Source organism: Anomalospiza imberbis, chromosome 9 (genome assembly GCF_031753505.1).
Source record: "Anomalospiza imberbis isolate Cuckoo-Finch-1a 21T00152 chromosome 9, ASM3175350v1, whole genome shotgun sequence".
In the NCBI taxonomy this organism is placed as follows: Eukaryota; Metazoa; Chordata; class Aves; order Passeriformes; family Viduidae; genus Anomalospiza; species Anomalospiza imberbis.
In genome coordinates this window covers 28,262,055-28,286,497 of record NC_089689.1, presented here as the reverse complement: position 1 = coordinate 28,286,497, position 24,443 = coordinate 28,262,055, and the positions used below count along the sequence as shown (strand labels likewise).

Sequence of the window (24,443 nt, the reverse complement as noted above, 5' to 3'; positions counted from 1 at the left end):
GAACCAGCTTTGGGTGGGAGGCATGAACTGGAAACAGCAGAGGAGAGCAGCACAACTCATGACATCCATACCCTCATTATGATACAAGTCTGTCCTGAAGCAGGGTATTTTAGGTGGTGTGAATGTACCAACATGCAGAACCAGGTTGTGCATTGCCCAGAAACAGCATCTAGGGACTATTAAATACATGGCTTGGAATAAAGACACCGAAGAATTCATTTTAAAAATCTTTATGTGAATATAAAAGGATTTTTTTCCAAAGAAAAAAATAAAACCAAAAGTTTAAAAATTAGTGCAATTTTTCGAGTTCTATGCAACACAGTGTTTACAATTGTTTTAAACAGAAGATGTAGACACTGGCACACTGAAAACTTCAACTCCAGCTTTAGGGGAAGGGGAAAAAGAAACAAGTAAGAAAATTATTACACTAGACATTACCAACTACTAAACAATTGTTTTCATTTTCTAATTCCTAAACTATTTATGGCTACCTAAATAGAACATCAGTATTGCTTATATTACTTATTTCCAAGTGTGTATCATAGAAAATAGCATACCCATATATATATTTTTTAATGAACAAAAAAAAATCAGGTGAAAATTTCTTTTCAGTGAATGTTTCTTAAACCACTATATAATAACATTGTTGCAAAAGAATCTTCTCAAAACTGCTGCCTGACCCATCTTGAGTAAAAGAACCTATTAGTCCATATTTTGTATTATTGCTATAAAACACTTCTCTTCCATAGTAATTAATCTTATATAAAAAATAATTAACAAATGATATGTCAATCAGAACATACTTTTTTGTTTTCTTTGGATCTACATTACCCGTTTTACTGCAAACTGGCTAAATTCCTAATAATGCCATTTAACTTCAGCAGGATTCAGTGGTTTCACCTCATATTTGAGTCTGAACTGTGCTGGTACAAATTCACCTTTCAGGAGAGCCAAGGGGCCTCTCTGTGCCTCCTGCCTCAGCAGTGGTGCATCAAAGGACATGGAGTGACAGGGCTCTGCTGCTGCATGTTGGACACAGCTCAGCTGTAACACAGCAGTGTTTTTAGCAGCTTTTTGGTTTGACATTGGTGAAGCAAACATTAAAATGATCCTGACCTAATGGTCCTTCGTGCATAGGCAGATGAGCTGAAGTGAATACAACACCATGGCTTATAATCCAGTATTTATTTCCACACATCAGTTCCTCATTCACAGGACAGAACCCAGGTTTAACTAGTTGTATAACAGCTGCTTCTAAACAGGTTCTCAGTCCCAAAGAAACCCTTGAGTGATATTCCCTGGCTTCACTCTTAACAGTTTGGAAAAGTCCCAAATAAGCAACATTTCATCCAATACCTGAAAACCAGATTCATTTTGGCAACCCCAACATGATTACTGAGGACAACCGTGCCCTGAAAAAGGCTGATCCCTGCCTGTAGATCAGGCCTTAAATTCTTCCATCACTAGTCAGAAGACAAACTTCCAATTAAATGATAGGGAGGTTCTCAGTTATTTTTGGTCCCAGGGTCTGCAGTTTTGAGAAGTGTAAGTCAAAGACATTTGCTCCAAGTTTGTCACTATTCAGCACCTGACAGACTACTGACACAGCTCCACTACTGGGAGAAGTACAACAAATCAAGCCTACCAACTACATGAGTATTTGAAGGACATCCATGAAAGTTTCCATGCTGCAAAGAACGAGGGTTAAGAAACCCATTCAACACCATCAGAAACAGCTCCACACTTCACTAGAACACACCAAATACCAGACTTTAGGAATGGAAGCATCTTGCTAAGCCTTAATCTCCTGCTCCACTGCTCACCACCAACTCCCTCCCACCCACAGCACTGGCAGATTAAATATGCAACTGTACCCTAACAACACCAACTCCACTAACACCACTGCAGCAATAAAAGACCTCAAAACCCACGAGGTAGTCCAAAGAAGCATAGAGTCCTGAAGAACACCACCACAGACCACTCTCCAACAGCCACGTGCCTGGCTCATGCCACACTGAGCACAAGACTGGCTTTTAAACAATGCCTTTTGAAGGAGGAAATCTGTTGAATGCCTATTCATACATACAGCACTGTAAAACAACCACCAAAACCAAGAAGCAACCCTAAGTATCAAAAATGAATGCTTGCCTTTTCTCTGGCATGACATGCAATGCTCAGTTAAAAATTTAAGATGTTGGGGAAGGAAGAAATCAAAAGACAAGCTATAGTGAGGGGCAGGCAAAATGACACACTACCCAAATGTCACAATTCAAAACTTAAAAATTCTGTAAAGCTGAACCCTGTTCTCAAATCAAAGATCGCCTTCATGGTAAGACAGATGTGTTTTCATTCACACAGGCAGCTGAATTTTATATTAGATGGTGGTCTGGTACAGCACCCTCATATAATTAAATTAAGTGTATTCATTTCATTTTAAGGGCTGCTGCAATTTTATTTTATATAATGAACTTTATCTGGACCATTTGCAAAGAACAGACATTAACAGGTTTCCTAAAATTACAATTCAAAACAAGAGCTAGACATTTAGGAAATAAAGCCACAAGTTTTGTGAAAGAAAGCAACTTCCTGCACACTGATTTCAGATAACAATCCCCATTTCATCTTCAATCAAACTATTACAGTTTATGCACTTTGCTCCCTGCCAACAAACAACCTCTGCTGCCAGTAACTGCCAAAGCCATCTCTCACTCCTCTGCCTAGCACAGTTAGTTCAGAAGAGCCGAGTGAAACTACATTTAAAAAAGAGGAAATGCAATTTCCATGCACAGGCTTGTATAAATAGGTTGAAATAAATGGGGCTCCTTCCCAACTAATCCCCTTTCTGCAGATAAATGCAGCATACCAATATGCCAGACTTTTAAAATATAACCCAGACTTTTGAGTTAGTACAATAGCTTTTTTCTTACCCATGAAAAGACAAGTTTTTTTGGCTTAAGTGAATTCAACATCTTAAAGACAGGTTTTCCTCAGTGCATATATGCACCAACTTAAGCTTTGCTTTTTTTTTTTTTAATAAACTGAGAAATTCTGCTTCTCATAAAACAAATCCTGTCTTCTGTTACATAACAACTGGTTATGTACCAGTAAAGGTGGTACCACACCTTTATTTTCTTCTATAAATGCAAGTACTTTCTTGCTTTTAAAATTGTACTTTCTAGTCTAAAAAGTCTTTTTTAAAAGATGTTACCAATCTTTTAGATCTGTTTTCAGAAGAGCCCAGCAAAAATGCCCAATATTGCCAGTTTCCTGAAGTACACCTTTGCATAACATCTTCCCATTATAAAAGACAACTTTCTAGCCCAAACCCACTTAAATAAAGTTTTAAATATATAGTGCCAAATTTCGTATTTACAATATAATCTGAAGGCAAATAGAAATCTTTTAAGTTGTGCTTGTACATGCTGCAGTTATTAAATCTACTCGTAAATCTACACGCTAGCTTCTGGCTCATCACCTTAATCCCTTCCTGACAGGTTCTGATGTTGTCATGTGCAGCTGCCCAGCATTCTAACCTCCTCTCTCATCAAGTAGGTAAAGTGGAAAGGTATAAAACATTTAAGGACACTTTAGCATGTGAGTCTTCTCCATGTCCTCGTGTTTAATCAGATGTTGCACCTGGTACTTTAACAGTGAGGTTCCTCCTGGTGTTGGTGACGTGACGCTGCTGCGCCAGGAAGGAGCGGCCGGGCCCGGCCCCGCAGCTGCCGCTGCTGCCCAGCAGCCTGGCTTCCATGCCCAGCTTCTGCAGACTCAGGCTCTGAAAGAGTTAAACAACAACAGGAATAACAGAAAGAAAAAAAAATTACCCATCCTGCTCATGCTTTCTTAGTATGCACGCAGAAATTTTTCCGCTGTATTTCTTAGGTTAACTAAGATTGAACTGGCACAGATTGAACTGGCACATGTAGCAAAAGTTGTTTCAAAAAGTGGATTTTTGACCCACCTTGTTGTACCATGCAGTTACAATCAGCTTTTCCTCATAGTCACGTAGCTTGGCCATTTTGTATTCATTCTGCAAGGACACATATCTCAGTTAAAACACAAATTTTATCTGCATAAACTTGCTGCAGTCCTCTGAGTGAAATAAACACAGACAGTAGAAATGCTTCAATACATCAAATAACTACAAAGCCTAGAAGTATAAACAAAGATATTCCCATAAAAAACTGAGAGATAAATATCAGCCTGCTTTAAGAAGAGGCTAAACTACACAAGTTGCAGTTACAAAACACAAATGCAACTTGGAAATGTACTCTGAGGGTTTGTGTGGGGAAATGCACAAGAGCTCTGCTGTGTATCAGATAAATCTGTAAATAATTAAGTAATTTTTCACCTGAAAAGAATGTACTGCCAGTGACTGGCTAATTGCTATTACATAATATACTTCCCTAGCAGTCATTACATAAAAGAAATGTGAGGCCACAGCATTTATACAGTCAGACCTATCAGCCTACTGCATCATGCTAAGGAGTTCTCTATTTGCTCAGGCAACTATTCCAAACAGTCCCACCAATACTGCTGTGAAAAAAATGCATTTCCCCAATTTTTTTTTTTTTTATTTTGGATTACTGTCAATTGTTTCAGAACTTCAGCCGAGCAGATTTTACTGAATCACCAGGAAACAACATCTTGAATGCCTAATATCAGAAACAGAGTATATTAGAAGTTATTTTTAAATACATGCAAAATTTTTACCTCTAGTGCTTCAATTCTTTTGTCTTTTTCCAGTATCTGTTTTCTGAGCAACATAATTTCTGCTGATGCTGGATTTAGCTTGGGGTCTAAGGTTTTTATCACCTGGACAAGGCAAAACAAGAGCATTGCAAGTCAGTTTGATTCTCAACAGCTCTGCATCTTATCTGCTCAAAGGAGGAGTGTGAGAACAGGCTGGGCACTGGTCAGGCTGTTACCCTGTACAACAGAGAGCAAAGGGTACAAAGGAATCCTTACTGCATCTCATGCTCAGCCTAAACTCTATTTATTCTCTCAGACTTAACTGTCTGCAGTTGAACAATCTGACTAAAAATGCAACTTGCAGCTACTGCTTTTAATTGGGAGGTGGGGACACACACACTCAATCTGTTTAACAATTTATGAGGGAGGAATGCATATGTTCAGAAACATGCCACTCACATTCCTTGCTTTTTCAAGGTACATTTTATATCTTTCTTCCATTGCTTTCATATCCTCATCTTTTTTTCGTAAAGCTGCTTCCAGCTCTCCAATCTTCTGGGCTGTTTACAGCAATTATCAACAAAGACATGCAAAATAAAAACAGACATGGTACTTTCAGGGCTTCTGTGTTCTCTTGATTTCACCATCCCCCAAATAGAGAATGATGTAGAAGCTAGAAGTTTAAGTTTAGAAGGCTTTAGTTCTCATTTTTATTTCAGCTGTCCCACCTGACCCTGAAATCCCATTTTACAAAGCACTGTTCAACAAAACTCACTCCCCCAGGATCCTCTCTCTGCCCACCACCACACATAAAACCCCTCCAGACCCCCCAGTTCAGACTGAAAACTAAGCTGCAGCAGAAAGCCTCATCCAGACAACTATCCCATAGTCCAGTGGACATGGGAATCATTTCAGAAGAAACTTAGCACATTCTCATTAAAAAAATACCCAAAAAAGCCCCCACAAAACAACTCACGGTTCTGACTGTCATCAGGCTGGAGCTCTGCAAGATCAGCCTCTTTCTTCTGTAACTCATCATGAACCTCATTCAACTTTTCCCTGTGAATGAAAAGTTGGGCTAAAGACTAAGCTCAAATTTATTTCCAGGTTTAACAGCAGGAAGCTTAAACTTCATGACAGAAGTATTTTAATAACTATTTCAAGCTTTAGCACTTCATAATAGAAATATTAATATCATAAAAGTCGTCACTTCTGAGTTGATCCTCCTTTAGTTAAAACTAGGAAAATTAACAATTAAGCCCCTCCAGCATCATCTCAGAAAAAAACTATATCTGCTGAAAGGACTGGAAATATTTCAGAGGAGTGGAATACACTTTGAGTGATGGTTCTAGCAGTCTGTTGTAGAATCAGAACAGTTAAAATGCTGGTGGTGATGAAGAGACACTGAAGTGGTACTGGTACTACAAGATCATCATGGTCAGAGTAAACAAAACTACAACACCAATATGTAACTCTATGCAAAATTCTCAAATCAGTGGCTTAGAAAAACAAGACATCCCTACCAAGATTTACGCAGTTCCTGTGCTCTATTTAATATAAAGAAGCTACTGTGGATGCATGTGCCTTACTTACATGTGTGCTGCCAATTTCTGCTTCAGGTTGCTGGACTGTGAAAGGAGAGTTAAAATTCAGTTGTATTTCAGTATTTCATACCATGCAACATTCAAGGGCTCTTACACAAGTGCTCTTTAGCACAACTAAATAAGCAAAAGCAAATAAATCCACTGAATGATAAAACCAGGGACTTTGAAAGTAAAGTAGAAGGGTTACAGTTCCATAGAAGGAATCACATAAAATAAGAGCTTTTCAACTGAACTGCAGTTGATATGGAGGTATTTCTCAGATACACTGAAAAGTAAGAGGCTAAACAAAGGACTTGACGCTAAACTGGAAGATTTTAAACAAAACTGGCAAAATGTTTCACTTACTCCTTCAGTCTTCGATCCCTGCTCCTGTAAAGTCTTTTGCAGATCTTCAATCTGCTGCTGTAGTCCTCCAATACGCTCTTCATTGAGCCTTTTAGGAAGAAAACACAGTTATTGCCCATCTAAATAGCTCACAGACATTCAATAGCAACTATTTCATTAGTTGCTCAGAGGGTCTACCCTGCACGACTTAAGCCTCAAATAAACTGATTTCAAATGCTTTTAGTATGACTGGAACTTCTGCAGAAACAAACACACAGAACGTTACTGAACATTTTATAATAAAATTCCTATCGTCATTTTAAGATTTGAGAAAACGTTAACTATCAAAAATTTTCCTATTCTAGTAATTTTTCTTAGCATTCATTGATAGAAAATCCATGGTCTAACAGTCCGAAGTTCTAGAAAGAGAGTTCACATCCATGCTTGGTCTACCAAGAATAATTCAGAGTGAAGAAGAGTGTCCTGTAAGCAACACTTCCTTCAGGGTATGGTACACACAGATCTACCACATTGAAACCACCTTCCTTCTTCCTTGCTTCAGAATCCTTCATTTACAATTACACTGGTGAAAGAAAGGGTTCATACATTACAGATGCAAGGCACAAATCACCCTAAAAACTCCAGGGTTCACTTTTTGCTGTATTTTAAGATGTAGTTTCACCCATCACCTTTTCTCAGTTTCCAGCTCGTTCACTGTCCGGTGCTTCTGCTCCAGCTCTTCCTGGAGCTCAGCAATCCGTTCATTTTCTGATCCCTCCTGTTTCAGCAGGAGCATCTTATTTTCATGCTGCAGCCGAATAAACATTTCTCTGAAGCAAAAACAACAAAAAAAAGTCACTGTTAATTAAGAAGGTGACTAAGAGGAGGAAGTAATAGTCCTGTTCACTCCCCCAACCTTAAAGTGAGCCAAGCAGGTTGCACTTGATGATACAATTGCAACAAGTGTAACAATGCAATTTGTTATTAAAAGGTAACTTAAAATGTTTGAAACTTTAGGACATATAAGCAGAGTTTTAAATTGTCACTCCAAACCCTAATTTATATACAGCAATCTGATATGGTTTTAAGAAAAAAGCAAAGTAAATTTAGTATGGGGAAATAATTACTAACACCAATATGGGGGCAAAGCAAAGAGTGGGATAAAGAATCACATTGATGAAAACACTGAACTTTCACAGAGGCATTGTCGTGCCCCACCTATGAACATCCCAAAAAAACCTCAGCCTTTGGGTCTCACCTATATTCCACTGGCAGAATTTCAGCAGCAAGATTCTCATGGCTTTTTTCACCTGAAATCACATGAGGGGTTTAATTTAGCACACTTAAAGAAACCTGTAATCCAAATAAAAGAGACTCTGAAGATAAAGCAGTACCTGTTTGACTCAGGTGATCCTGCTGCATCTGTGCGCACCGCAGCTCCTCATTTGTCTCTCTTAATGCATCACACTGCACTATCAGTCTCTAACAAGACACATTTGAGATGGAATTAGGTCAGGCTGCACCACTTTTAAGACCAAATAACATTAATCAGAAGTAATAATGGCACATGCAAATTTTGGGCTGGTCTTGATCTTGGAGATCTTTCCTGACCTTCATAATTCAATGATTCTGTATTTTGTTTTAAATGTGATTGTACACACACACAGAGCACTAAACTTCCTTTTTTTATGGTGGCACTACTTCCAGGAAGGTTCTCCTCAAGCAGAGGATCTGAGATTTAGGTGCTCAAATAAACTCTTAAAGAGACTTACTTCTTTTTCTTTCATTAAAGCTTCATATTTTTCTTCGAGTCGCTTCATTTCAAATGCCAGCTTATCAGCTCTTTTGGATTCTTCAGACAGCTTGTTATGAAGCTCCTGGACCTTTTCATAAAAGCATTATTTACCACAGGAATGTTGCAAGAACTTTATGAAGCTACATTAAAACAGTCCTTCCTGCCCAATTCCGCCAAAATAAAACAGTTGGTTCCTCAAGCTTAAGGAAGCAGAGATGGGATGGGGAGGTGTTATATTGATTTTTATTTGGTTGATTTTGGTTTTTGTTTGGGGTTTTTTTTTTTCATTTAACTCTTTCTTCATTCCTACTGAAATTAAAATGAAACTTCTAATTTTCATGAAGAATGGTAAGAATATGAGAACATAAGAATGTAGAGACAGGACAGGGGGAATGGGTTCAAATTAAAAGAGAACAGGTTTAGATCAGGTATTAGGAAAAAATTCTTTACTGTGAGGGTGGTGAGACCCTGGCACAATTTCAAAGGAAGTCGTGGGTATCCCATCCCTGGAAGTGTTCAAGCTCAGGTTGGATGGGGCTTGGAGCAATCTGGGATAGTGGAAGGTGTCCCTGCCCATGGCAGTGGAATGAGATCATCTTCAAGGTCCACTTCCAAGCCAAACCATTCTATAATTCCATACAAATGATCTCAGTAACAGCTGAACAATCTCTCCCAGGCACACAAATTACCTCAGTCTGAGTAAAGAAGAAAAGCCTGCAGACTATGGACTCTCACATCAGTTGAGAGGGCAACTACAGTTAAGCTTGCAAGTTTAACAAACAGGGGAAAGCCCACAAGGGAACCACAGGGCATGAAGGAGTTTTCACAACTCCCAAATTCCAAAAGATGCGGAATTGCTAAGGTGTTCCCAGCTACCTGGGGAAAAAGGAACCTTTCAAACACAAGTGCAGCACTACCTGTCTTTTGTAGGTTTCCAGCTGGGCTCGTGCTGCGTTGGCTTTCCTGAGCTCATCCTCCAGACTGACGGTGTTGTGCATGTACATCATGTTGGTCTCCTGCAGGGACTTGACCTGCCTGCGGAAATCATTCAGGTCCTGCAGCTTCTTCCGATACACTTCCACCGTCGACTCCAGCTTGCTTGCCTTGTCTGCAGTAGCCCTTGGGGTATAAACAGCAACCAGAAGGAAAGATTACAAAACTCAAACTCTGCTGACACACACTACTTTCAAAGAGAGAAGTGACATGCTCAGCAGCAGTTACATTTCACTGCTTTATTTTTAAATGTATAATCGACACAAACTTGCTTATAAAAACTGAAATCAGCCAGACCAAGTGAGACTGACAGTCACATGCCAGAAATATGAGCAAGGGTTAGTGGGTCACATATCCCTGAGGAATTCTGTGCACCACAACATCCTGCGCTAGACAGTCACCTCAAAATACTGGTGCCTGGTGTGATCTCACTGGGGGATTATTCAGAATTAAAATGTAACTGCTTTGTGAAAATAATCACTGGTAGATACACCAGTGATCACCTGTCAGCTGATCATTTAAAAAAATCTACATGGTAAGAAAACATTGGGACCATAATTTTAAAATTAATTTTAATATCTGTGTTTATTAGCTGCATTCATATCCCATCAGAAGCTGGTACAAGAAAATAATGGAAAAAATCTACAGCTAGGATTTGTTTCAGATGTTATTTAAGAACCACTAAGTTAAACACCTGAAACCACTTTTCTATCCATGTTTTATTCATATTATTTTATGAATAGCAGATCTGCTTTCACAATACAATTTATTTTGGATATTTCTTGGGTGGCCAGGTATTTAATACAGTTTACACAAGCTGGAATGCTATACTGAATTCTCATGAAAGTTACTGTGTGTTTCATCTCCATTTTGTTAATGATCTCACTAACCTAAATCTGGCCTAGAATGCTGACACCAAAAGTTAGGTTAAAATTCTAGTTGTATATATGCTTTTCTACATGAGCACTTCCACTTTCTGTCCCACATGAAGAAGTTCAAGTTCCATAGTCATTAATTTTGCTTCACAGACAAATTCCATGTGTTATTCTTGTCAAACAATGAAGCCTTTCCCTGAAAGCCTGCATTTCACCTCTGCTTAGCCAAAGAGCTCATTCAGGTAAGATCTACAGAAATAACCTCTCAAAAAATCTTGTTAAATACAAATCCTTGGATTTAGCCATTAAATCCTGTTGTGTGTGTGTGGAGCTCTCTCTGCTACATACCTAAGAATGTCATTTTCATCTTTCAAGGCTCTTGATTCTTCTGCCAGAGAGGTCAGTTCATTGTTTCTATGTTGCAGCTCAATCAATTGCTTTTCCAGGTCTTCACAATGGACACGATAATCATCTTTTGCAGCTTCAAGCCTACCAGATCAAAACCAGTATTTTTGTTAGGAACTCATCACTATTGCACAGTTTCATTTACTACTAGAATTACTAAAAAGAAACAAGATAAAAGGAAAACTACTGATTAAAGTAGCTGGGAAAATGTTACAATAAACATGAACATTTTGTTGTCTACCTGCTAAACCATAACGCATTACACACTGCAAATTTATCACATCACTATCAAGGAATGACATGAAAAGTGATTCTCTTTCCCAATATGGATCACAGAGAGACTAAAGAAAGAAAGAAATCAGTTCAGAGACATGGTGGCGTTGGGGGGGGGGTTTAGGTTTTGATTTGTTGACATACAAATCAGCACTCATTTTTTTTGCCTTCCATCACATTCTTCCTATTTTGGAAATATTAGAGGGCTATTGCAGTTACAAACTGATACTTTTTACAAAAAGTAACAGATTCTTTTTCTTTTTAATGTAACGATTGCCTTTAAAATATGCTTATACAGCACGAGGCAGCTTTTAATGCAAAAGAAATTGAGATGGAAAAGCCCCAAAGAGTACCAGAAATTTTCAGAGAGCATTAGTCAAGTGAGAGATTTTGGGGGAAAATAATTTCATACCTGTAATTTTCTTCTTGCAATTGTTCCAGCTGCAACTGTGCACTAAAATACTTTTTTGCAACCACAGTATTTGGATCATCAAGAGAGTCGTCTAATTGCTCTAGTCTGTCATTCATAATCTCATTTTCTGATATCAAGCTGTTTTTCTCATCCTGGAGGGCAGCCACCTAGCACAGATAAAACAGCATGAACACTGTAAGACCTGTCCAAAGAACTGAAGCATGACAGCAATACATCACCAAATTAGTTTATGAAAAAGGCTGAGCATTTAGAAGTTTTAGAATGTAGTTTAAAGAGCACACTTGAGCATACAGATGCTTTATTGTATGACAGTTATGAAGCACTAAAGGAAAAGTCCCTCTAAATAAAAAAGACAAATTTCTGTAACTGAAACCACGGTAAAAAGGCAGACAAAGTGATATGAAGAGAAACTGTTACTTCCATTAAAAACACCACGGATGCCGTACAAAAAACTCTGAGTGTTGCTGCAACAAGTGTCCATCTTGCCTGTAGTTGACAACCAGAAGCAGCAGGGCATGGCCAGCAGCCCAGGCCGCCGTGCTCAGCGGGGATGGCTGCGGGAAGCGGGGTCAGCCGAAGCGCACACGCACGCACAGCCTGGCCAGCCTCGGGGGAGCATGCAACCCTGGCAGCACACACACGGCTACCCGGTGTCACAGCTAAGCACAGGGGCTACAGCACTTCACTGACACGAGCCAGCTTCACAGCCACGAGGATTAAGAGGATAGAACCTTTAAAGTTTGTCTAGTGAAAGGTGCTGTGTTAATTTTAACGTCCTGTCGAACAGAAGAGCACGCAGCATGTGTTAGTCGACTGCATTTAAACAGGGACAATATGCTTTTTGGGTTATGTTTTCCTGAATTATAAAGTAAACCTACCTTTCTTATACTCTTGGAAAATATCAAGGAAGACTGAGACCTTACAAGTGAATTTATTAAGAATTAGTTTAAATGAGAAGCGTCAAGTCAATATTACGGCTTCAAATAAATAAAATAAAATAAAACATATCATGATGACATCATTAAACAGATATAATCTACAGTATGCAATATTAAGAAACAATTTGTTTGTGATAATAATTTAAAAATCCATCAGGCAAACATGTAAAAGTCAAACAGTGATTAATCTGCCACTTCATGAGGTGCTGGCTTTCTAGGTTCACTCCTTTTTATGTACCAAACGTCATTTACTATTTACATGCACACAAACACCTGTGAGTAGGGAGCACATCTGAGCCTTGCTCAGCCTCCTGTTCAAGGGTCAGCCACTCCTTAAGCATGCACAACATTCAGACTTTCAGAATAATCCTGAAACATCACTCATCTCAGACTTAAAAAAACCCTGAAGATCATACTGTGACACAACTCAGAGCAAGTTCTACATCTTTTCTCAGTTGCTTTCTGGTAGCCTTCTCTTCTTTTTTAATTATTTCAATGTAGCAGAAATAGTGTCACAGTCAACAGAAATTAGGAGGAGAGGTTTTGAAGACACACACAGTATTACAGAGCTGTGCTGTCATTAGCTCATCTGTTTATATTCAGTACCTTTCCCTTGAACACCTTTCACCTGTCCCATGCCATGTTATGAGCAACTGGCTCTGTATCACCTATGAGTAATTAATAGAGAATTCTGGAAGAAAAGTCAGGGAAAACAGGAGAACACCTGGGACTTCTCCAGCTGATTCTTCTCACAAGAATTTTTAGATCTCTGCTTTCACTAGGAAGCCTTACTACTGCCTCAAGAAAAAAAGAAAATTGAACATCAATTCAGTTATAGCAGCAGCTTCCTGGGCTTGGCAAGTAGCTCTGAGCTGCTTTAGACACAAGTATTCTGCTTTTACAGTTGTCATTGTCAGCAGAAATATAAAACTGGCCTCTGCTTTTGTGGGTGTTCATTTCCAGAGGCTCACACAGCCAGTACAGCCCTCTGGCTCCTACAAGAAGATGCCACCCCAATATTCTCTTTGTGCAGAGCCAAATCTGACATGAATTGCCTTTCCAGATAAAACTCTTTCTATTCTCAGATTATAGTGCCATAAGAGAGGGGCTAATAAGTGATTTTTTTTCTTTAAAGTGTTGATTGAAATGCAAATTTCTCTTTATTGTCATGAAGTCCTCTCTCCTTTCTCTCAAGAGTGACTTGATTAACTGCTATATCCATTAAAAACAAAAATAGGCCTATTATTAGTGTTGTTTGAAAATGCCAGCAAGGATATATTAGTTTTCATTATTTTTATCCTGAAATCTCCTCCATGTTGCAATTTTATATGAGAAAAAGTTAGCAAGTTTTAGATAAATTAGAAATTTTTGTCATTCATCAACTCCTATTGAAACAACATGATTTTCCTATGATTAAATCTAATGACTGTTTATGACATGAACTGGATTTTTTGGACACGGTACAAAAGACTAGAGGACTAAGAATTAAAAGGGCAATTTTTAAAGCCATGATAACATTGTTTTAACACTACCTGCTACTAAGGTATTATTAACCTGAGACAAAGAACCTTTGAGATAAGCTGGCACAGGACCTCAGCTTACACTTCCATCAGAAAACTCTTTCCAGTAATTGCATTTTGGAGCACAGAATAATTGCTTTTACCCCACAAGCAACAAGCATCTACAAATTCTCACAAAAATTTAAACAAAGCAAAATGCACTTTGCCCTTAAAAATTTCAGCATCTTAATAGTAGCACCACTATATCTTAAAGAAACAAACAGCTGATTGTTTCTTACCTGCAAATCCAGCTCTTGACATCTTTGTGCCAACTCCTCTTTTTCTGCTTGTGCTTCCTGAAGGTCTTCCAAGGCTTTTTTAAGCTTTCAAAAAATAAGGCAGTCAATCACTATGGCCCCTTTTGAAAATACTCAGTTACAGCTTCTAAAATGCCTCAATTGCTTACACCCATTGTTTAAGTTGGCTGTTGGGTGCACACATTGACACACAAACCTATAAACACTCTGTTAGATCAGGACCCCTGCTCATTTCACTTGCCTTCTAAATTACTATCACACTTAGAAAGTAAATTATTATGTGTAGTAATCACAACAACTTAGGTTAAAGGCATAACAAAACACAGGGATGTGCTGTCACCATTTCCAAATCCCTTTAAAGACAAGTTCATTTTATGTGCAACACCTTGTAGTGTTCAAGTTATCAGGAATTTTCACAACCCCTTAAAAGTAACCTGAAGTACTCAGCCTGACAAGGCTGAGCCTGGGAGCACCCCTCCCTGCAATGTAGGTTTGCAATGACCAGTTTCACCCCATGCAATCACTGTGGGTTTTTAAAGAAGCTATAGAATAACACCTAAGTTTTCAGTTAATTAGCACTGAAAACCAGCATTTCTTCATTTGAGGGATGGCCAAATACCAACTTATTGTTCAAGCTTGATCTACAATAGCAACACGGATCAGGCAATTACCTGCTGTTCCACTTCACTTGATGCATCACATGGGGAAGCACTTGTTACTTCCTTGCTCATGAGCTACAGAAAGAAGCCACAGGAGAAAAGGTTAAATTAGAGATTATAGATCTGTAAGTCTACTCAGTACCAACTGTATTTTCCATTGTGTTATTGCATCCCTTCAATATACCAAAACAGATTAATAATGTTCCTCCTCATCTCATGGGTGGTAAAAGATTTAAACAGATCTACAGTAAGGTGATTTTTACCTCCCTCCTCTCAAAAACAACCAAGTTTGCAGTAACATTGTATTGGACGAATGTGTGACGTGTTGAAGGTATTGCCACCCCTGAGTCAGTCAAATTGGAATGAACCAGAAGACAGGACTTCATTAATTTAACAGTTTTCACATTTCTTTGTGTCCTAATAATTGCCACTAAACAAACAATGAGAACATTACTTCTCAGATACAAAGATGTACAGGGTGTATTTACCAATAATGAAAGGGCTTTACTCCTCACTCAGAAATTACTGAATTATTTCTAGACCTCTTTCTAGAAAGTTTACTTAGTCAGAAGACAACAAACACAAGCTTTATGGATTTATTTCTACCAACAGGACAAGTACACCTTTAAAGACTATACAGACAATTTAAATCTAAGTTATGAAGTTTATTATCAACTCCACTGTTACCTTGATGAGGGTGCAATTACACACCACCTTCTCTTCACAGTCAGTATTTAGTTTTTGCCTCTCTTCACACTCTGCTTCACAGTCCTGAAGCTCTCAAAAGCCAGTGACTGCAGAGCTAAGCCGTGAGCTGGATCACTAAGATGATCCAAGAACAAATTAAGACAGGAGGAGGAGCACACCATGACAAAAATAGAAGAGATGCAGCTGCAAGCTTGTAAGTCAGAGGCTGGAATGGTCTGTCAGAACAATGCAACCTCACAAACACAATCAGCTTAACTCTGGAACCAAGACAACAGCACTGGGACAGAATTTCAGGATCTAACTCAAGCATAATCACTGTCTGGCAACTGTATACATTTCTTGTGTGGAACAAAAAAATCTTAAGCATTTGTTTTATGTTTGGGCACCACGAGTCTAAAACCTTTTGGCTGGGGTTGAAGGTCTCTTGGCTCCAAACCTCCCAAATAATTAGGAAAGTACTTATACTCCTCCCTGACCTTTGCTTGGATGAAAAAATTCACAAAGGTCAACAAAAAGGTTTTTGGACTTCTCAACTGACAGCATCAGGCTATGAATTGTTACCTACCTCTTGGATGGCTGTCATGACAACATGCTGAACAGACTCTTCAAGGGTCATGATATTCTGTATGTGTTCTGTGAAAAAGGATTTGTAGAGACTCATGACAATGGTCATCTCAGTGGTTTGAGTAATATGATAAACTGTTTGCTGAAAGATCCAGAAGAAACTATTATCCATAAAGCTCCCTCAAAACAAGTAGTGGTCTCTTCATACAGAGGCATACCATTAACCATCATTATTATCCAGTAACATGGCAGATAAGCACAAAAGATTATAAACTCTTAACTGGACATACTCTGCCTAAGGAGAGATGCCATGAGAGCATGGAGGAGTAGTTCTGATAACAGGAGAGAAAACCACCAATTCAGGCTTGAGCCTCTGAAGGGATAAAAGCAGTTTCTAATTTAAGGACTTAATTTAATTTTGCTATATTTGCATTTGAATAAGTCTTGGTACATATTTTAACAATATGAATAAACCATACACATTTCAGACTATATTTTAAAACCTACACTGAACAAAGTTTTGAGTTTTATTCACAGACATTTGCCAGGAAATTTCTGCTTTTAAGTGAAATCCAGTTTCAGAACAGGCATTCAGCAAATTAACAATGTTAATAGATAAGAAAGAGAAGTTTCTACATATTTTCTACCTTAAAGTCTGCTATTTGCTGAGCAGGTTAAGGTAGTGCCTTACCTTGTTTCCTCTCACAGTTGACTGCACAACCCAGAATAAGCTGCAGGAGCCTGCCCAGTTCAATGGGATCCGAGTTCTCAGATATCCGGGTCAAGTCTGGAATAAGCTCTTCTGCAATCTGCTGACCCAGGAACTGAAAAAAAAAGTTAAATTATGAGAAAAAAAGTAGATTCCCACTTTTGTAGAACATGAAAATCTGGTATCATGTAGGAAATCTGGGCTCAATGAGCCAGCCAGAGAAAATGCTCTAGTAGTACCAGGTTTAGTTAACTGAGCACTTCTGCAAGAAAAAGTGACAATAGTAAGTTATTGAGACACTTCTCAAATATGAAAGTATTCATTTATTTTACCAACATAATAAAAAAGGAATTAATAACCCTTCCTGATGGAGTTGCTTCCAAATCCTTCAAAAAGCTTCTCATAAGCTTAAAGAAGTTCTGCTTCTGGGCCTGCCAGAGATCCTCAGAACTGGCAGCACATCAGTGCCTGGCTCTTGGTGTCACAGCTCAGCCCAGGCAAGACCAGGAAGCCACAACAAGATCTGGCAAGTTTTTCAAATCCAAACCCATTACATAACTGTAATCACATCAATACAAAATTCAGCAATTTTTAAAAACTCAAAATACAGCAGCCTTTTATGGTTACTGTACTCATCCCTGCATGAGACAGAACAAACGAATACTTTTTGCGTCCAGGAGGATTCCTACCTTGGCTCCCAGCTTCCAACTGAATATCACAAAACCTACACTGGGGTTGCTGAGTCTGTTCTGTTGTGTACAAAAGGATTAAAACTTCTCTAGACAAGAGCAAACATGAACACACACACAAAAGTCAACAGGATTCTGCAGCTCAGTCCTTTCAACATTCACCTGGGCAGACACATGGTTCCCAGTTTGTACTCCAAGAGCCTTATCTAAAATACACCTGCTCAAATTAATTTCATATTCACTCAGACCTCCCACTTAACAGATAATTGTCATATATCTGTTGCCTAAAAGGTCCTCAAAACAAATTACAGGTTTTTTTTCTACTTGGCTAAGTCAAGGGGAGCAATAATCATCGTGTTTAACGATGAGAACAACAGTAAATTGTTTTTTTCCATACCTCATGATAGTAGTCCATAATTCCTTGCAGTATCTTCTTCAAATTACTGGACTAGTTGTTGCACATGAAAGACAAGATTATAATTTTATTTAAAATTTTACTTCTTATTAAATCAAATAATAATTTCTAATAAAATGGTTACAAGGCAGCTCCATGAGAGGACATAGGAAGAGAAATATCACAGCAGAAAATCCCCATCCAGCAATGCTGGAAGGCACTTAAACTGTCAACAGACAATTCAAGTTCATTTAAAATATCCTTGAAAAGCTTGAGCTTAATTCTGTAGTTTTTGGACTGCCAGATCTCAGGACAGCCAACCCCACAAACTTCATTATCTTCAGTTTTAAATACCTTTATTCTCCAGTTGTCACCAACATCTTCTTTGATGCGACTGAGCCAAGATGCATCAAACCAGGCAACATCTCTGAAACAAAATTATTAATCAATGAGCACAGACTTAAATAAATAAGAGCAAATTCCCAGCATTAAATCATCTGATGCTGAACTCCAGTGTCTAACGAGGTAGGAACTCCTGAAGATTGCAAGGTAAACTATATCACAGGAAACTTCCATCCTGCTGGCTGCATTAAGGCACATTCCAGGGCTGGGAGGATTTCTCTGTGTGCCTGAGCCAGCTATGGATGGAGCACAAGGATGTGGGGGCCTCTGTCATGCTGAATTTTTATACCTGATAAAGTAACCATAATGAGGTAAAGACACATCTTTTTTTTACTAGTGCTGAAGTTATGTTTGGTACCTATTCCTGTAGGCTGGACTAACTAACATTTTGTCAAAGGCACGTATTAAGAAAACACTCTAAACTACTGGCATGTTGTATATTTTGTATGTCTCTGGGCATCCTCCTGGGCAGGAGGGGATTCAGTTTGCCACATAAGTAAGGATGAATTGCTGAGGGAGGTGTTTACACACACTCAGCTGCCGAGCAGTACAATGACAGCATATTTAACAATATTTAATTTTGACAGTGCACTGTTTATTCACTCAAAGCACCTAATAAAGGACAATCATTATCCCCACTTGCACAAGAACCAACTTGATGTTAAGAAGTTTGCCCAAAGCATGTGGCTGCCTAATACCCCAAATACATGGGAAGCAACTCTCAGCAAACCCTAAATCAAGTTTTGCCATGTCTAGAAAAAGGCTGAGCTCTGTCTTTAAAAAGTACATTTAAAATCTTTACAAACAGACAAGAGGGTTTATGAGCTTTTTTTTTTTTTTTTTTGGGGGGTGAGGGGGGAGTGTGATGGTGTCAAAGTAATTTCTTAGTAATTACAAAATGATACTTTGAACGTGAGCTGGTAATGCAGACTTCTCTTCAATTACCTGGGCCAACAATAACAATAACATTGCAGTGATGTCTTGTAGCATCATATTCTTTCAAAAAAAAACCAAAAAAACTTGCATTACTATCCTCTATGCAAATTTCAAAACTAGTGTTATCACTCAGACTACCAGTCTTCATCACGCCAATAGAACAGCTAACCAAAAGTAATTCCTAACTATTAACTGCAATTGAAGTTTTACAGTTCTTGTCTTCCACACAAATAGTAAGTTGTCATGTAAAACCTAGAACTTAAATCTAAATTAAGTGAGCAACCACAGGAAGAATAGAACACAAAGCCATGCCTTTGGAATCTTTAGTTTCTCATTCCAAAAAGGAACGTTTTGCCTGAACTGTGGAAATAGTGCTGATGGGAAAAGTGAAGAAGGTAATGTCATCCTTGCCCAATTATCCCCAAGTATGAATTTAATACTGCAGTATTTGTACATCTTCTCATCACCTTTTCCACCATGTCATTAATCAGTTATTATATCATCCCCAAAATAGCAACACAAAGGCATAACCTATCTTCTGTTATAAACTGTCCATTATGAATTTCTGCCTACTTTAAAAGCAGCTATGTCTGTCAAACACAAAGACCTCAGGCAACTGAATCCCTCTTCTTCCGCCTGAAGAATCAACTTACATTTGGTGAAGCACCTGAGCCATGGCAACCCCGTTAGTCAAGTCCTGGACATCCCTGCAGGGTGCAGCTGTATTGAATGTCTGTAGCTAAAACAGGGAAAAACACAGGTTTAGTTCAGCAGACAATAAATTAGCTGCCATCTTCCTTCTCCCCTCTCAGGCACAAGCATGTAGCAAGATGTCTTTCTACTTGAAATCCTTTTTGAACCACACAGACTTTAAGCCAACCTAATTTTATCAACACTTGTGACTGTTATGACTGGTAGCTTTAAAAGTTGGTATGAACACCCACGCTCCGTTTTTTCACGCTAGGCCTTCTATTGTAAAGCAGATTATGGAAAGATAACTTGGGAGACTGAAGTCATATTTATCCAGCCTTTGAATTATGTTGCGGTGCTTAGTTTTGGACATAACTACCCAAACAAAAAACAGCATCAGAATAAGGTGTGAAAATTGATAGGGGAAAAAAAATTCCAGTCTTTTACTACAAGAACCTAGTACTAAAAATAGGATGGGATTACATCAATGTTAAAATGTTTCTCTGTTTTAAATATTGTGGGATTTTTTTGAACTATCCCCAAGCTAATATTTTGACAGAATTATATGTATATTTAGAATAACAATATTTTATTCCTCCAAAGACAATCAACTCAGAACTACTCTAGATGAGAGAGCTATTTCCACACACAGGTCAGTTTATTACAGTTACTCAGGAAAAGAAGAGCCTTCTTTACCACAATAAACAAAACAGAAAGTTTATTATTAGTACTACTAAAAACAGAATAGAATGGGAGCAAGTACAAATCCTTATAAACCCCATCCACTGCAGAAACTGACTTCTTAGTCACTGCATTTATAATATCCTAAATTACCTGTCCCTCTGCAAAAGGGCATTCCCAAACATCCTGTGCAACACAAGCTTCTTCAGAACTCCTGGTAAAAAATGACCCTGTGTTTGGGAAATGGAGCTACTGGGACCACAGTGATGGAAAAGCAGTTTTCAGCTGTGAGAATCTGAGGCAGTTTTTGTCCACTCTGTGTTTTTTATAAAGAGTGACCATAATTCTGAATATTTGTCTGCTTCCTTCAAGAAGAGTCCAATCTAGCCAAGAGAAAAATAGGCAGAGTAAGGGGATTTTTTTTAATTTAAAAAGTGGGTTTAAATCTTGTCTTACGGGAAGTGAGAAGTCAGTAATCCCTTGTAGGTTACATAAAAGATTAAGTGGAACACCACAGCCCAAAGCTGCTATGCCTGACAGCACTCACTTCTACTACTCCAGCAGCCTCAGCACAAGTACGAGCATGCAAGTTCACATTCCAGGCTGGCCTTCCCAAATCCAGAGTTTTATGGCACAATATTGTGATGCTGCCATCTGGATACACCCCTCATAAAGCAAGGGAATCGCTGTGCACGTGTGCAACCCTTTCACCTGAGCCTGTTAGAGCAGGTAAACAAAGCCTTAGAAAACCCTGACATCAACACTGCTTTATGCATGATCTCCCAGAAGAGAAACAGATAAATAAAATTAGGTAAAAAGCAGAACTGACAGTCAAGGTTTCTCTATGCATTTAAAAGTCACATAAAGACCTAGAAATAATAAGAGAGCAGAAGTATTAATTATGGGTCCTCCAAACCTCATGCCAGCCCAATCATTTCATCAAAATGGATTTTTACTGTTTTTGCAAAACCAGTTAAAGTGGCAGGCCTGGGGAGGAGGTTGGGAAAAGAAGCCACAGACTTCAGGACTGTAGCAGTGCTCTTTCCTCTCTCATTTTTTTTTCAGTTTTACTAAATATAGCTCCAAGGATATGATGCTATTCATACTGAAAACCATTTTGTGAATTCCACCCCAAATGCACTCTGCCACTTGCTGCTACAGCAGAAGTTCTTCTCTCAGACACAGAGCTGTTATGCTCCCAATAGACAGCTGAAAAGTTAATTTTGTAGCTCTACCACCAAACATTTGCAGATAAAACACGAGTGTAGAGAGTGCCCAGCAGAAATCAGCCCATCCACCTGGGGAAGGTGTGCCCTCATTTTCCCCTGACAACGAGGAGTTGAGTTTCTCCATTTCACACCCAGATTATACACAGGAGGGACAGAGGTTTTATAGAGTAATCAAAGAGATTTTAAAATAAAAATAAACATTCCCATTCTGAGACTAAGTATATCAACAGAATAAGTCAGCCACTGGACAGAATGAACATTACCAGGGGTTCCAGTGCCAAGCAGTGCATTTATAGTGGAAAATGCTTCCAATTAAAGATGTTGCTATACATCCAGTCCCTGGTTTGGAGGCAATGGCAGTACAGCACCGAAAAACATCCAGTTAACTTGTCCTCTACACAGAGGAAAAATAACTAACTTAGAAAATTGTTTCTGCTGCAGCTTGTGAGTTCCACCGTAGCAGATATTACCTAAGTCAATTTTTCATGGATACTCATAAACATTATCCCTGTAATTCAGTTTAGCTGCTTTATGTTTTTCCTGTAAAATCCTCAGAACTTTAAATTCAATGACACCTGGGTTGCAGAAGCAAAAGGTAACATTTTTATTCGAATCTTCTTTTTCTTCTCTGGCCGCAGCATGTTTTCTAATATTGCATTTGGTAAAATAAAAATAGGAAAATGCCAGATCTGGCAGCAAAATACAAAGACTCATAAGCATCTGTTTGCTATATTAATCAGTAAATAAACTGAAAAACCATTAGAAGCAGAGAGTTACAGAACCCTTTTCTCTCCAAATACAGAGCACTCCATCTCCCAACTCCTCACATCACTTTTCTCCCTATTATTCACACTGAAGTTCAAATTGTGAAAGATGTTTCAAACACATCCACGTGTTAAGAATCAGTTTCTAAGTTGCAACCTAGGCCTGAGAAATAGGGTGCTAAATCTAATAACAGGGATCTGCTGAGTGCTGTATAGAAAACAAGGACACAGGGTTGGCTCTTCCTTTTCTCTGACACAATTGCTCAGTGTAAGGCCAGTTAAAGTTCCATTAAGATTCATGATGTGGTTCTAGCTATTGGACAGTAAGCATACCAAAAATGACAATTAAGATAGAAATACTTAAAGCAAGAATTGTGAAAAATAAAAGAGTTCAGCACTGCTGACAGGACTTTTATGTAAAAAAAATGCAGTGATTTTTTTTTTTGCCATTGAATCATGATGGAGTTATTCTCACCTGACTATGGAGGGGAAAATACAAAGTTAAGGAGCCCAAAAAAAGAGAAAGATTAAATAATTAAAGTTATCCAACATAAGGCCACCAAAAATTATAGAGAGCAACAAAACCTTGGGAAAATACAATGTCACTAAAAGGAAAATGGAAGGAGGAAAAAGAAAGGAAGAAATTGTTTATCAGTGATTTATTACAGACTTTAACTCATCAACACTTCTGTACTGCCATGCAGAAATCAGGAACACCTACTCAGGCTGCTGCTCCTCTTAGTTTTACCAGTTTCATTCCTGGATTTCTACAAGGCCTCTAAAGCTCTCCCTTCTCTCCATGATTTACACTTCTCAGAGGCAAAACTCCTGCTATTTCTAGAGAAACCCTTCACACAGGAATGTGACCTTCCCTGCATGCAGAAGTTCTATTTCATAGAGCTCCCTGTCACCGAAATTACTGCACCTGCAAAACCAGAATTACAGACAAGGTCACAGAAGAAGCGTGGAGAGAAAGACAAAGAGGAAGTAAGAGAAATTGATAAATTTCACAAGTACGTTTGTACTCGATGACCTTAAAAGTCTTTTCCGACCTAAATAATCCTGCAGTTCCAAACAGGTTCCTCTGGCACAGGTAACATCACACACCCAGGCGTGGCGTACCTGACTAATAAACATTTTAACCAGCCGGTATGAAATACTCTGAGGTTTCTACGCCTGTCAATTCAAATTAATTGCTTTTATTTATTAACAGTGTCAATTGCCGAGCAGTTTCCACACTGAAGCCACCGCTGGAGAGCCGCACTTGGGCCCACGGGATATTCCAACCACCACAGCCACCCCTCGAGGGTGCCGCGGGAACCTTTTGCTGGCTGTGAGCAGCGTGTCCCAGGCAGCCCCACTGCCGCGGCCGTGCCCGACCCACCCGCAGCTCCCGCTCCCGCGGCCGGGGACGGAGGGAGGGGCGGCCGGAGGGACGGGGGATGGATGGAGGGAAAAGCCCCCCGCCGCTGGCGCCTCCTCGCTGCCCTCGAGGGTTCCCCCGAGGCGGCAGAACCCCGCGCCACTCACCCAGAGGATGAGGCTGTCGCAGAGCAGCGGCTCCGCCGCTTTCGCCTCCATGACGGCGGCGGCTGCCGCGCTCCCCCCGCCCTCAGGCCGCCCCCGCTCCGGCGGCGCCGCTCCGCTCCGCTCCGCCCGCGCGTCCCCGCGGGGGCGGGGCCGCCGCCAGCACCGACCACTCAGCGCCCGCCCCTGCCCTCAGAGGCCGGGAGTGACAGCGCGCCTGGCCAATCACAGCGGAGAAGGGGTGCGCTCGCGCCAATCCCGGTGAGACCCGCTGGAGGCGGGGGTTGCCCTCACGGCCGCGCCGCCTCCGTGAGGGGGCGAGTCGGGCTCGTGTCACCCG

The 24,443-nt window shown here is 39.5% G+C and overlaps 1 protein-coding gene across 2 annotated transcripts; it reads right to left on the bottom strand.

The window, feature by feature from the left end:
- Window positions 1-214: 214 nt before the first annotated feature.
- Window positions 215-24,210, bottom strand: HOOK1 (hook microtubule tethering protein 1). 2 transcript variants are annotated; one of them, XM_068198892.1, is made up of 22 exons: window positions 24,107-24,210; window positions 19,866-19,951; window positions 18,229-18,301; window positions 17,878-17,928; window positions 16,774-16,906; window positions 16,084-16,151; window positions 14,823-14,885; window positions 14,134-14,217; window positions 11,377-11,543; window positions 10,635-10,775; window positions 9,336-9,537; window positions 8,396-8,506; window positions 8,018-8,105; window positions 7,882-7,933; window positions 7,313-7,453; window positions 6,645-6,732; window positions 6,289-6,323; window positions 5,660-5,754; window positions 5,155-5,255; window positions 4,717-4,818; window positions 3,965-4,033; window positions 215-3,778 (listed from the first exon to the last, which is right to left on the bottom strand). In XM_068198892.1, exons 1-22 carry the CDS (start codon window positions 24,155-24,157, stop codon window positions 3,620-3,622), a joined length of 2,160 nt encoding a protein of 719 aa, XP_068054993.1. In that variant the 5' UTR covers window positions 24,158-24,210; the 3' UTR covers window positions 215-3,619. The 2 variants fall into 2 exon arrangements, with proteins under 2 accessions (XP_068054993.1, XP_068054994.1); XM_068198893.1 differs by having other exon boundaries at window positions 5,672-5,754.
- Window positions 24,211-24,443: the final 233 nt, after the last annotated feature.